Below are 12,989 nucleotides of genomic sequence, written 5' to 3' on the forward strand. Positions count from 1 at the left end.
AGCCCAATGTAATCTTTCAGGAGAGGTATGCCTTGAAGTAGTGAAAAACACATTTTGGGGTTTTTACTACTAGGACATGTAAAAGTTAATATGCATGTCCACTTTTCAAAACAATGCACCATACTCTCCGTGCAATTCAGGGCCTGACCTAGGGATGACTTAAATGTAAGGCTCCCTGTTTTGGTTTTTTTTTTTTTTTTTTTGAAAACCTTTATTTATCAAATGCACAATACACAGCGTCTGCCTACAACCCTGTCGGGCCGGCCGCTATGACAAACATTCGAAAAGTAGAACACAGTATGTAGCAGGGGTGGCCGCTTCGCGGTCCATTATGGTGCAGTGCATAATACAACAATCAAAAGGATAACAAAGGTTTAATTTTGTAATTTTGTCGAAATGAAAAACGAAAAAAAAGGAAACAAACACATGGTAAATTAATGGCAAGGCTCACAGGAGGGGGGGGGGACGGGAATCAGTAGAAAAGAATGGAAGCAAGTCTACTATGGGAGGGGTTGATGAAGGGAATGTAGAGTAAAAATAATAAAAAGAACGCAAGTTATGGGGAGGAGGGAATGGCCTCGGCATAATCAAGCGGAGGGGTACAGATATCACCCCGGTAAGCATTCCATTGCGCCCAGATCCTGTTCCACTTCCTAGAACGACCCGGTGCCTCGTACACCGTCTTCTCCCGAAACATGCACCAGTCCATGTTTTCTTTCCAGGCACTGAGCCTAGGCGGTCTATTGGAGCCCCAGAGCTGAGCTATGTCTCTCTTGGCGACCATGTTGCCCAGAGTGATCCAGAAGGTCTGAGCAGCCGTACAGTCCGTAGGCTCCCACACATTGAGTAAACAGCGTCGTGCCTCGGGAAGGAGGGGGACTCCAGTAACACGTCCCATCACATCATGGACCCTAGACCAAAAGGTGGAGGTAACCGGGCATTCCCATAACACATGCAGAAAGGTACCATCCATACCACAGCCACGTCTACACAGTCCGTCCGTCGCAAGCCCCATCCGTACCAGACGCGTACCAGTCACATACACATGGTGGAGGATCTTTAATTGGACAAAACGAAGCCGAGCCGGAATAGCCACCTCCTTAGGGGAAGAAATAGCCATTTGCCAGTCTTCGTCATCCAGTTCGAGGCCATCCGCCACCCAGGAGGCACGAAGCTTCTCCAGCAGGTCAGCCCTGTTGTTAATAAGTTTCTTATAAATTAAGGAAATCGTACTGTCAGGGACGTGGCCATCAAGAATGCGGTCTTCCAACGGGGATGACTGGGGGACGTCAGTCCCGGGGGGTAAAGCGGAGGATATGGCATGCCGTACCTGAAGATATCGAAAATACTCCCTATCATCCAGTTGGTATTCCACCTTCAGGGCCTCAAAGGATTTCACAGTACCCCTGGCCCAGAGATCCTCCACCTTGCTAATCCCGATCATATACCATCTATCAAACCCTTTCGTCCGCCACAGGTTGCCCAATCGTTCAGAATCATACAACGGGGTCATGCGCGTCAATCTGCCGCCCCAACCTGTAGCCACAGTAGCATCCTTCCAGGCACGCACTGCACATTTTGTAGGACCAGTCAGGAGACGTAGTGGTGGCTTTGAGTACAAAGCTCTATTAAAGTTACCGCCTGGCAACAGGAGTTTATCCAGGGCAAAAGCGGGAGCGGGCTCAGAAGAATATGTCACATGATTGATTGCACTTAAATGTGAGGCCCAGTAGTACTGTTTAATGTCGGGTAAAGCGATACCGCCATCATACCAGGGGAGTGTAAGTTTAGATAATGCAATAGGGGCACGTCCATCCCAAATCAATTGCCTCTGTAGGCTTTCAATTTCACGGAAATAGCGAGCGGGGACCGGGTCGAAAAAATTCTGCAAGGCATAAAGGAACCTGGGAAGCAACATCATTTTAAAAAGTGCCGCTCGTCCCAATGGGGACAAGGGGAGTTCACGCCACCGCCGCACGACCTGCTTGAGGCAACGGAGGGGAGCGTAGAGGTTCCGATCGTATCGCATCGAGGAATCCATGGAGACAAAAACCCCCAGATATTTGAAACCATCTTCCGCCACCTGGATATGAAACCTACGGGGCAGCGGAGGTAGTACCCCCGCTATGACATAAACACATGACTTGGTCCAATTGATAACCAGCCCGGAGTTCTTACCAAAGGAAGTGAGAACGTCAAAGAGCACGTTCAAAGACTTCTGGGGAGAGGTGAAATAGAGAAGGATGTCGTTGGCGTAAAGCGAGACGCGATCCTCCAGATCCGGCGCCCACCGGATCCCTTTAATCGAGGGCTCCCACCGAAGCCACGCCGCAAGGGGCTCAAGCGCCAGTGCAAAAAGAAGTGGGGAAAGCGGGCACCCCTGACGGGTGCCACGTCCCAATGGAAATGAATCGGAGCTTCTGCCGTTCACTACGACTTGAGCCAACGGTCGCTCGTACAGGAGCCTCACCCACGCAATGAAACTAGGGCCGAAGCCGAACTTGGAAAGGGCCGCCCACAAATATGGCCATTCGATGGTATCAAAAGCCATTGTAGCGTCTAGGGAGGCCACCACAGCAGGCCCAGCGAGAGTTCCGGCTCTCGCGAGAACGCCGTGGAGTCTACGCAGATTAAGGGCTGTGTTTCGATGGGGTATAAAACCGGATTGATCCGGATGGATCAAGTCACAGATAACAGACAACAACCGATTAGCCAGGACTTTGGCAAGAATTTTGGGCTCAGCATTTAGTAATGAGATGGGGCGATAGGAGGTGCAGCGGTCCCGAGGCTTGCCATCTTTATGAATGACCACTATGGTAGCCAGGCGCTGTTCAGATGGAAGGACTCCAGCCTCAAATGCATCCAGAAACATGGTCTGCAAGTGGGCGGCCATTTTGTCTGGTCGAAGTTTATAGAGCTCGATAGGCAAGCCATTGGGCCCCATCGCTTTACCCGATCGCAGGGATCTAATGGCAAGAGCGATCTCGTCTACCGTAAAAGGGGCTTCCAGGGCTAATCTGTCCTCCTCTGAGACACAGGGAAGAGCAATATCACGCAACAGTAAACGGGAGTCAGCCTCATCCCGGTCACTAACCGGGCTGTAAACCTTCCGAAAATGGTCCACGAAACAGTCAACAATCTCACCGGGGTCAGACACACTTTCACCAGTCTCGCGGGTAATGACGGGTACAACACGATTCATTCTTTCAGCCTTATCCAGCCACGCAAGGAGCTTGCTAGCCTTGTCACCCACATCATACAAACGGCCCAGCTGATTCACACGCATCACCTTAGCAGCATCAGTCACACAAGCTCTATAGTCCGCCTGTTTCAGTTCCAAGGAGTGTAGGAGTGTAGGAGCGCAGGCGTATCATCCCCACCCAACTCACTTTTAAGTGCGGTTATTTCGGTTTCAAGGGCCAGCACAATCTCCCTCCTGGCTTTCCTTTCAGCAGCAATGAGAGACAGGGCGGAACCCCGTATAACAGTCTTGAAGGCCTCCCAAAGAACCGTAGGGGAAGCTACTGAACCTACATTCTCATCGAAGTAGCAATCAATCGCCTTAACCAAGTCTGAGCGGAGCCGAGGGTTCCGAAAGTACCAGGGCGGGACAGGGGGAACCCTGCTTCCAAAAATACCTCCCACGGAAACTTCAAGCAGTAAGGGGAAATGATCTGAAAGGGGAGATGTCAAACTTCCCGCACTAAGGATAAGTTAGAAGTCAGCATAAAAAAGTAGTCTATCCTTGAGAGGCTGCCATGGCACCAGAGTGGAAAGTGTATTGAGTCTGTGAGGGGTGTAACGATCGGCAAACATCAACCAGACCAAAAGTTTCCGTCATGTCAGCTAGCCACATCTGGGACAATGGCAGAACTCTAGGGGGCAGCCGATCACATTCACCCGACATCACCGAGTTAAAATCCCCACCCATGATCAGCAGTCCATCAGGGAGCCCCAGGAGAGTCTTGCCGAGATCAGCATAAGTGGTAGCCTGCAGCCCCGGGGGAACATAGACAGTAACTATCACTATTAGCTTCCCCTCCCATCTCCCCGAGACAGCTGCATATCGACCACGATCATCAAGGGTGACATCATCAATTTCAAGGGCCAAGGAGGATTTTACCATTATACCCACCCCTCGAGAGCCGGACGTAAAACCAGCATGAGCGACAAGCCGGTAACCTCGGCGGTCGAGAGCTTTACAGGCACTACCAATCAAATGGGTTTCTTGAAGTAAAACAACATCAGGGGCATGACGTCTTATAAATTGCAACACAATACCACGTTTAATCCTATCTCCCAAGCCATTGACGTTCCAAGAAAGAACCTTCACATCACCCCCCCCCCCCCCATCCCAAAAAGAGTGTCCCAGCCCGACCCCCTCCCGGAACCTCAAATCAAGGATGTACGCAAGCAATAGAATACCATGTGAAAAGAGAAACAAAAAACACGCAGCACAACCAAGTCCCCACCACCCACCCCCCAACCATGAACCCGTTACAACGCCCCCCACCCTGCACCCCTGCTGACTAAAGAGCCACCCCAAACTGCAGTGTGCCTGTTGCCCCATCTGATCTACACAAATAAACCCCTGAGGAGGAAGGGAGAAACTGCCCCAACCCGCCCCACCCCGGACATAAACATAAAGCACATGATAAAGTTACTCTGTAAAGATTACGATCCAAAACCGGACCTCGGGGGCCAAAATTCAGTCCTGCGCCGTTGCGCCTCCGTCCGCACCTCCGGGGCCTCCGCTCTCGGCGTCGTCCTTTGGCAATGAGTCCAACCAGTAACTGGCACTGTCCGGCTGATCGAAGAAGTAAGCACGGTCCCTGTATTCGATACGCAGGCAAGCGGGAAACAACATCGCATATTTTAGTCCCAAATCCCTCAAGCGACGCTTCACTCCGAGGAATCCAGAACGTTGCCACTGCACTTGAGGAGTAAAGTCAGGATAGATCGAGACAGAATTGTTGTTGAACTTTAACGGGCCGTGCTTACGGGCGGCCTGAAGAATGGCGTTCCTGTCTCGAAAGTGAAACAGCCTAGCGATTATAGGCCTCGGGGGTGCCCCCGGCTTAACTTGCCCACCTGGGAAGCGATAGGCGCGCTCGACCGCAAAGAACTTACTAAGGCCTGCGGGAGCGAGTTTAGCAACAATCAGCTCCTCGACCAGTAAATCGATCGAGGCAGCGCAACTGTCCTCGGGCACCCCGACTAAGCGGATGTTGTTTCGTCGGGCCCTATTATCGTATTCCTCCATGCGTTTGGTTAGCAGGTCTTGTGATGAACGCAGATTCCCAATCTCCGACTGCGCTTCCACCATGTCCGTTACCTAACTGGACGCCTTCAGGTCCAGTGCCTTGACCCTCTCATTCGTCTTGGCTAGATCTGCTCGAATAAGGGTAACATCAACCGCCACCGTGTCTATCTTGGACACGATGGCCTCATATTGCTGGCCCATATCAGCCTTGAGCCCCGCAATGGCGGCCAGTAGGTCCTGAAGTGACACTTCCGAAGATGTCGCCATGTTCGTCTTTGGGTCCACCGAGTCACGGCTGGCAGCACTGGGGGAACCTCTCGGCTGCATATAGCGATCGATCACGTTAGACTGGACCGATCCCCCACGAGTGGTGGCCTTCCTGCGCTTCTCCACCTCGGGTTTCGTCGCCATGTTGAATTCAGCACCTCACTGGGACCTCCCGGGTGCGATAGAATGGCAGCAATCCTCGAACCCCGAAAGCCTGGTTTTTGCAAGAAAAAGTCACAGACCACTGAGCCGGCGCTGCAAAGGAAGCGTGCTGCCAGTGAAAGCACCAAGCCAGGATTATAGAGCAGGTCTCAGGCAGTCAATACAAGGGTGGACCAGAAACCGAAAGTGAAAGTGGCACATCATCGGCGAAGCAGATGCCAGGCAGCCGTTGTTGTTGCATTACTGCTCGGCCATCCGAGGTAGCAGAGTCCCCGGTCCCGTCTGGGGCTAGGCCAGAAAACTTGAGACGACGTAAAAATGGTCCCCGAAGTCCGATCCCGGACCAAAAAAGTTCAGCAGCATCAGCAAGAGTAACACTTCAAAAGCCCGTCAAAGTGACCAGGATAGCCGAAGGATAAATCAATAAGGGCGGCGCGGGTCTCGGGAGCCCTCTGCTCACGCGACCATCTTGGATGCCCGCGTAGCTCCTCCTCCCTGTTTTCTGTTTTTAATCATTTTTACAGATAAATACAGACAGAAAACAGTATAGTTTTTGTCTGTATTTATTTTAAAAAATGGAAAAATATAGAAAATGGGGCTTCTTTTGTGTGACTTTCCATACTGTCTTTCATTAATTCCAGCATAACAGATGAGCAAACAGATGGCAAGGGGAGTTAAAAAACAGTATAACATTTCCTTAAATACCAACATATGTCAACATCCATTCTAATATATACCTGTGGGTATATTGCCATGTAATATTTGGCTACCTAATTTGCTAAGACAAGACAGGTGTCAAGGTATGAATGCATATTTATTAGCTAAAAAATGTGGAACTATACCATTTTACCATTTCATTTATTGATGGAACACAAAATAGATATGGATAAATACTGATAAAATGGCCCAAAAATAAATATGGAAAATGCAGATGGAAATGTTACAAAAATAAATACCATAAGCTGGGAGCCCTAAGTATATGTACATAAAAGGAATGTTTTGATCCTGGAAAAAGGTTTATTTTGCCAGTTTGATATCCCAGTTTAGAAACTGCACACACAGGCTGCAATGGAAGGTATGAGACATGTTAATGTGCTACTTGAGTGGGTAGCACAATCAGTGCTGCTGCCCACAAGTAGCATTTAATTTATAGGCCCTGAGCACATGTAGTACTTAGAAGTACATTAAATAGGCCAATTGGATGAAAACCAATTCTACCATGTTTTAAGGAGAGACCACTAGCCCTTAAGCACTGGTTAGCTGGGGTAAAGTGCAGAGTCATAAACACCAACAGAAACAGGTTCAGAAGACAGGAGGTCTGTAGATCCCAGGAGGGTCTGTAGATCAAAACTCGACACAGAAGAGGCGGTGGTTACAAAGCCATACAAAACAGAAGAATGTCATATCTGGTGGTGCAAATGTTTTCTTCCAGAGTACTTTGGTGTGTATAATCGAAGTTATTAGCAAACCTCTGTATATTTTGTGAGGACTCTCCAAACTAATACCTTTTGAGCCCCATAGAACGGCAAACGAAATGTATGGGTTTGTTGAGACACTGAGCAAGTTTCCTTATCATAGATCTGGTGTTAAATTATGTACAGTGTCCCACACTGGTATATTGTGCTTAGAGAAAGATCCTGTATTAAAGTAGGAACAAATAATATTTAGCTGTGTGTTACACTGAGCAGGGGGGCCCACGGCTAAACTAGAAGTCACATGACTTAATGGAGAATTATTAATTGATCTCAAGAAGGTGGTAGCATCTTCCAGGCTTTTGTGGAGGCGCACAAGGTCCTGGAGTGCAAGCAGGAAATAGGACTTTCACTGGTAACAGGAGTGGCTTTACAGCATTTATCACTAGACATAAAGGGGCCCCTAAAGGAGAGAAGGAGTGAGCGTATGTCAGTGTCATCTATAGATCCATGTTGAAAAGGCAGGCATCTGGCGTCAACCAGGTCCGGACAGGCACAGATGGGCTTGTCTATGGTGCAGCAACTTCCCACTGTGCAGACGTGCAGCAGCTCTGGTTAATTCTACCAATGAAATACTGTGGGTAAAGACTGAGTCATAACCAACAGTTAACATCAGCCAATGCTGATGCATACTGACTGGTCAATATGTGAATGACTCCTACATTAGCCAGGGGCTGAGGGGTAACCTACTTTAGCTTACTACATTCTATTCGCCTTCAGTGTATAGGTTCAACATTCCGTTATTTTGTGTATTAACTTGTTCAGCAGTGTTGATTATTTCATTTAACACAATCAATCAATCAGTCATTTGTTAAGTGCACTACATACCTGTGAGGGTCTCAAGGCACTGGGGGGCAGGTGGGGGCCGCTACTGATCAAACAGCTAGGTCTTTAGTGTCCTTGTGAAGGTCTGCAGGTCTTGGGTCTGTCGTAGGCTCAGTGAGAGGGTGTTCCATGTCTTGGCGGCGAGGTGGGAGAAGGATCTCCCGCCGGTGGTTGTTCTTCGGATGCGTGGGTCGGTGGCGAGTGAGAGGTCGGCGGAGCGTAGCTGGCGGTTGGGGGTGTAGAAGGAGAGCCGTCTGTTGAGGTAGGCTGGGCCGGTCTTGTGGAGTGCCTTGTGTGCGTGGATGAGGAGCTTGAAGGATATACTCTTGTTGACGGGGAGCCAGTGCAGGTTTCTCAGGTGGGGGGTGATGTGGCCATGTTGTGGTACATCGAGGATCAGTCGTGCCAAGGCGTTTTGGATGCGTTGTACTCGATTGATGAGCTTGGTTGGGGCTCCCGCGTAGAGGGTGTTTCCGTATTCGAGTCTGCTGCTGACGAGGGCCTGGGTGACTGTCTTTCTTGTATCTGTCAGGATCCATCTGTAGATCTTGCGGAGCATGTGGAGGGTGTTGAAGCAGGAGGAGGAGACGGCGTTGACTTGCTTGGTCATTGAGAGCGTTGAGTCGAGGATGATTACCAGGTTGCGTGCGTGGTCGGTGTGGGTCGGGGCTGTCCCCAGTGCTGTTGGCCACCAGGAGTCGTCCCGGCTAACGGGTTGGAGCCGAGGATGAGGACCTCCATCTTGTCTGAGTTCAGCTTCAGACGGCTGATCTTCATCCTGTCGATGACGGCCTTCATTCCTTCATGGAGGTTGGCTTTGGCGGTGAAGGGGTCCTTGGTGAGGGAGAGGATCAGTTGAGTGTCATCAGCGTAGGAGATTATATTGAGGTCGTGCTGTCGGGCGACGTGTGCATGCGGGGCCATGTAAATGTTGAACAGTGTCAGGCTGCTGGAGGATCCTTGGGGTACGCCGCAGATGATCTCGGAGGCTTCGGAACGGAATGGGGGAGGCGGACGCTTTGGGTTCTGCCGGAGAGGAAGGAGGTGATCCATTCCAGAGCCTTGTCTCGGATCCCTGCGGCGTGGAGATGTGCACGTAGTGTGCGGTGGCAGACGGTGTCGAAGGCGGCGGAGAGGTCTAGGAGGATGAGTGCTGCAGTCTCCTCGTTGTCTAGCAGGGTCCTGATGTCGTCGGTGGCGGCGATGAGGGCGGTTTCGGTGCTGTGGTTGCTGCGGAACCCTGACTGGGAAGGGTCAAGGATTCTGTTCTTTTCAAGGTATCGGGTTAGCTGTCTGTTAACGATTTTCTCGAAGACCTTGGCCGGGAATGGGAGCAGAGAGATAGGTCGAAAGTTCTTGAGGTCTCTTGGGTCTGCCTTAGGTGTTTTTAGTAGTGCGTTGATCTGAGCGTGTTTCCAGCTCTCTGGGAAGGTCGCAGTCTCAAGGGAGAGATTGATGACGTTGCGTAGGTGGGGTGCGATGGAGCTGCTTCCTTTGTTGAAGACGTGGTGCGGGAATGGGTCTGACGGAGAGCAGGAGTGGATTGTGCTCATGGTCTTGATGGTGTCATCGACGCTCACGCTTCTCCAGGCTAGTAAGGGGACATGGTCGATGATGTGCGGAGGGTCTGTTGTGGTGCTGTCTGTTGGGGCTGTCTGGGTGTTGAAGCTGTCGTGGATGTCTGCTATCTTGCGGTGGAAGAAGGTGGCGAGGGACTCGCACAGGGCTTGCGACGGCGGGATGTCGTTGGTGTTGGAGCTGGGGTTAGAGAGTTCCTTCACGATGTAAAAGAGCTCCTTGCTGTTGTGTGCATTGTTGTCGAGGTGGTCTTTGAAAGAGGGCTTGGCAGCTCTAATGAGGTGTTGTGGGTTGCGGACGACGTCCTTGTGTGCTGCGTGGCTGTCCGGAGTTTGTTCACTGTGCCATTTCTTCTCTAGTTTCCGGCAGGCTTGCTTGGAATCTAGGAGTTCTGCTGTGAACCAGCTGGCCCTCTTGCTGGTGTCTCTGTGGGGGGGTTTCTTCAGCAGGGCGAGGGTGTTGGTGCAGTCCTCGATCCAGCGTCTGAAGTTGTGGGCAGTAACGTCTGTGTTGGAGGGTTCGGTGGGTGGGCTGAGAGTGAGGTTTGCATGTAGTTGGTATTTAGTGATTTTGCTCCAGCGGCGGCGGGGGATCTGTTGGGTGCGGTGGTGTGTGGTGGGTTTCTGGAAAGTGAAGTGGATACAATGGTGGCCGGTCCAGGGAGTTCGGTGGTGTGGCTGACGGAGACGTGCGGGCTTGAGGAGAAGGCGGGGTCGAGCGTGTGGCCGGCGGAGTGGGTGGGCGTTATGACGAGTTGTCTCAGTCCGAGGTTGGCAAGGTTATCCATCAGGGTTGTAGAGTTGTTGTCATTGTTGTTCTCAAGGTGAAAGTTCAGGTCTCCAAGGAGGATGTAGTCGGTGGAGGTCAGGGCATGTGTGCTGATGAAGTCCGCGATGGAGTCGTTGAACTGGGGGTGGGGTCCGGGGGATCGTTAGACGAGGGTGTCTCTGAGGTTGGAGTTGGGGTCTGTGTGAATCTGGAAATGCATGTGTTCGGCGGTGCTGAGCGCGTCGTCTGTGCTAGTCGAGATCCTGATGCTGTTCTTGTGGACGATGGTGATTCCTCCTCCTACTCTGTTGGTGCGGTCTCTGCGGGTGATCTTGTAGCCGTTTGGGATGGCTATGGCGATGTCGGGTGCAGAGGAGTTGTTCAACCAGGTTTCTATCAGGAAGGCGACGTCCGGGAAGGTTGTGTTGAGCAGATCCCAGAGCTCGACGGCATGTTTGAGTGCGGAGCGGGTGTTCAGTAGTATGCATTGGAGGTGGTTGAGGTCTTTCTTGGTGGGTGGTTTGTCGGCTCTGTGGCTGGTGTAACTGCAGTTCCGACAGGTGAAAGGATCGTGTGTGCGTTTAGCGGCGGCCTTGAAGCAGTTGTGGGTCCGTCCGGGGTTGAGAGCGTGCTGGCGTCATAGTGGCGGCGGTCGTCATGGTGGGTGCGGGGGCCTGGGGTGCTAGCGCTGGGTGTGGTCCAGGCGCGGACAGCACAGAAGGGCTTGCCGCACGCCAGCGGCGTGACTGCGCAGCGGCCGGCATGTATGGGGTGGTGGGAGTGAGGAGCAGCTGGGAGGCGGGATGCAGGGGCAGGGAATGGGTAGTCAGGGGGCAGAACGCAGAGGACACAGCAGCGGGGGCAGTGAGGGGCGACGAAGGAAACAGAAGGCAAAGGGCACAACAATTGAGGGGTAAACGAGTGGCACAGAGGGCAGAAAGGTCACAAAAGGGCAAAAGGTCCCAGAAAACGGGGGAAACGAGTGGCACAGAAGGCAAAAGATCAACAGAAAAGGGCAGAAAGGTCACAAAAAACGGGGGGGAACGAGTGGCACAGAAGGCAGAAAGGTCACAGAAATGCAGGGGCAGCTAAGCAACAGAAGGCAAAAATGGGCATAGAGACACGGGGGCCACAAGGGGAGCTGAAGGAAAAAACAGACAGATAGACATGGGGGCAGCGAGTGGAGCAGAAGGGAAACTGGGCAGAGAGACACGGGGGCAGTGAGGGGAACAGAGGGAGAGAATGGGCGCAGACCACGTACAGGCAGCGGGGGAGAAGACAACAGCAGTCACAGATACAACAATGAAAATGCAGTCACTTCAACGGGAGCAATGAAAGAAAATACAGGTAATACAATGGAGGATGAGCAAACCTACGGCCTACCACTGGCCACCAGGGAGGAGGCGCAGGTGGTGGCCTGAGGGTGGAGGAAGGCCTCGAACTTCCTCAGCAGCCGAAGCTGGGGCAGGGACACACAGGCGGTGCTGTGCGGAGGGGGAGCGACCTACCTGGAAGGGTCAAGGGTCACCAATGGAATCCTTTCTTTGATATGAAGACCATGGGGCATATTACCAAGCAATAGCGATAATTATCGCTATTGCTTGGTTAGAGAGAAAAATTTACTGCAGCGCTGCGGCGATTTTTACTTGGTATTACCAAGGTTTAACGCAAATGCGGTAAAAATCGCTGCAAAGCATGAATATCGCTGAAAAGTCAGCGATATTCATGCATTAGCGAGCTAATGCTCTTAGCCATGTTATCCACCTCCCATTGGATAACATGGCTAAGAACTGCTCAGGGCAGGTGTTAGCTTTTGGAGATATTCCCGCTTAGCGCGAATATCTCCAAAAGTTGGTAATAGGAGATAGCGATGTTTTCAGTCGCTAACATCTTGGCACGCCCACTTTGCATCTCATTAGTGATAAATATCACTGACATGCAAAGTGGGGCCCAAGATGGTCGTTATCTCCTACTAGCTGTCGGTAACTGGTGTTAGCGGCAGCTAGGTAATAGGGAGATAATTTTATCTCCGCTTTCTTGGCTTTTAAAGCCAAAAAAGCAGAGCTAAACCCCCTTGATAATATGCCCCCATATTTTATCTTTATGTGTCATAACTGAAGAATATTTTGGCCCCAGTTGTGGTGTTGGACCATTTACATCCCTATTAATTTTACATCTCGCTGAAAGTAAAACAAAATATCATCACTCTGTCTGTCCTACCTTTTTCCTTATATTATGCCGGAAATATTTGTATAAAATGTAACATCTCTCTCAAACATAAGGCTTAACGTTATTGATAACCCACATTTAGCTATTGAAAGCATGACCAAATGTTTGAAATGTTTTGAGTGCAATAACATACCCATGTTGCATGCTACAAATTTCTAAGGTGACATCAATGTAATTAGCATTTGCGTTTTTAACATAATAATTCTTACTTTTATTTTACAGGAATGAAGAGAAATGTGTGGAAGGACTTCATGAAATCTTTGACATGTTACTAGCTGCAACTTCAAGATTTCGAGAACTAAAGCTGCAACAGAAGGAATTTGTTTGTCTCAAAGCATTGATCCTTCTTAACTCCAGTGAGTCCATGAAGAATTCGCCTTTGATTTATTGCAGGTTTGCAATAGTATTTCCCACATACTATGCTT

General features: G+C 50.6%; 1 protein-coding gene across 1 annotated transcript in view; it reads left to right on the forward strand.

Annotated features, from left to right (window-relative positions):
- The window catches only part of ESR2 (estrogen receptor 2), an 826,997-nt gene that overhangs the window by 731,528 nt on the left and 82,480 nt on the right, over positions 1-12,989 (forward strand). Inside the window, exon 7 of the mRNA XM_086936664.1 lies at positions 12,787-12,920. Coding sequence (XP_086792790.1) covers positions 12,787-12,920 — 134 coding nt within the window. The remainder of the gene's footprint in view (positions 1-12,786; positions 12,921-12,989) is intronic.

This window comes from Lissotriton vulgaris, chromosome 9 (genome assembly GCF_964263255.1).
Source record: "Lissotriton vulgaris chromosome 9, aLisVul1.2, whole genome shotgun sequence".
In the NCBI taxonomy this organism is placed as follows: Eukaryota; Metazoa; Chordata; class Amphibia; order Caudata; family Salamandridae; genus Lissotriton; species Lissotriton vulgaris.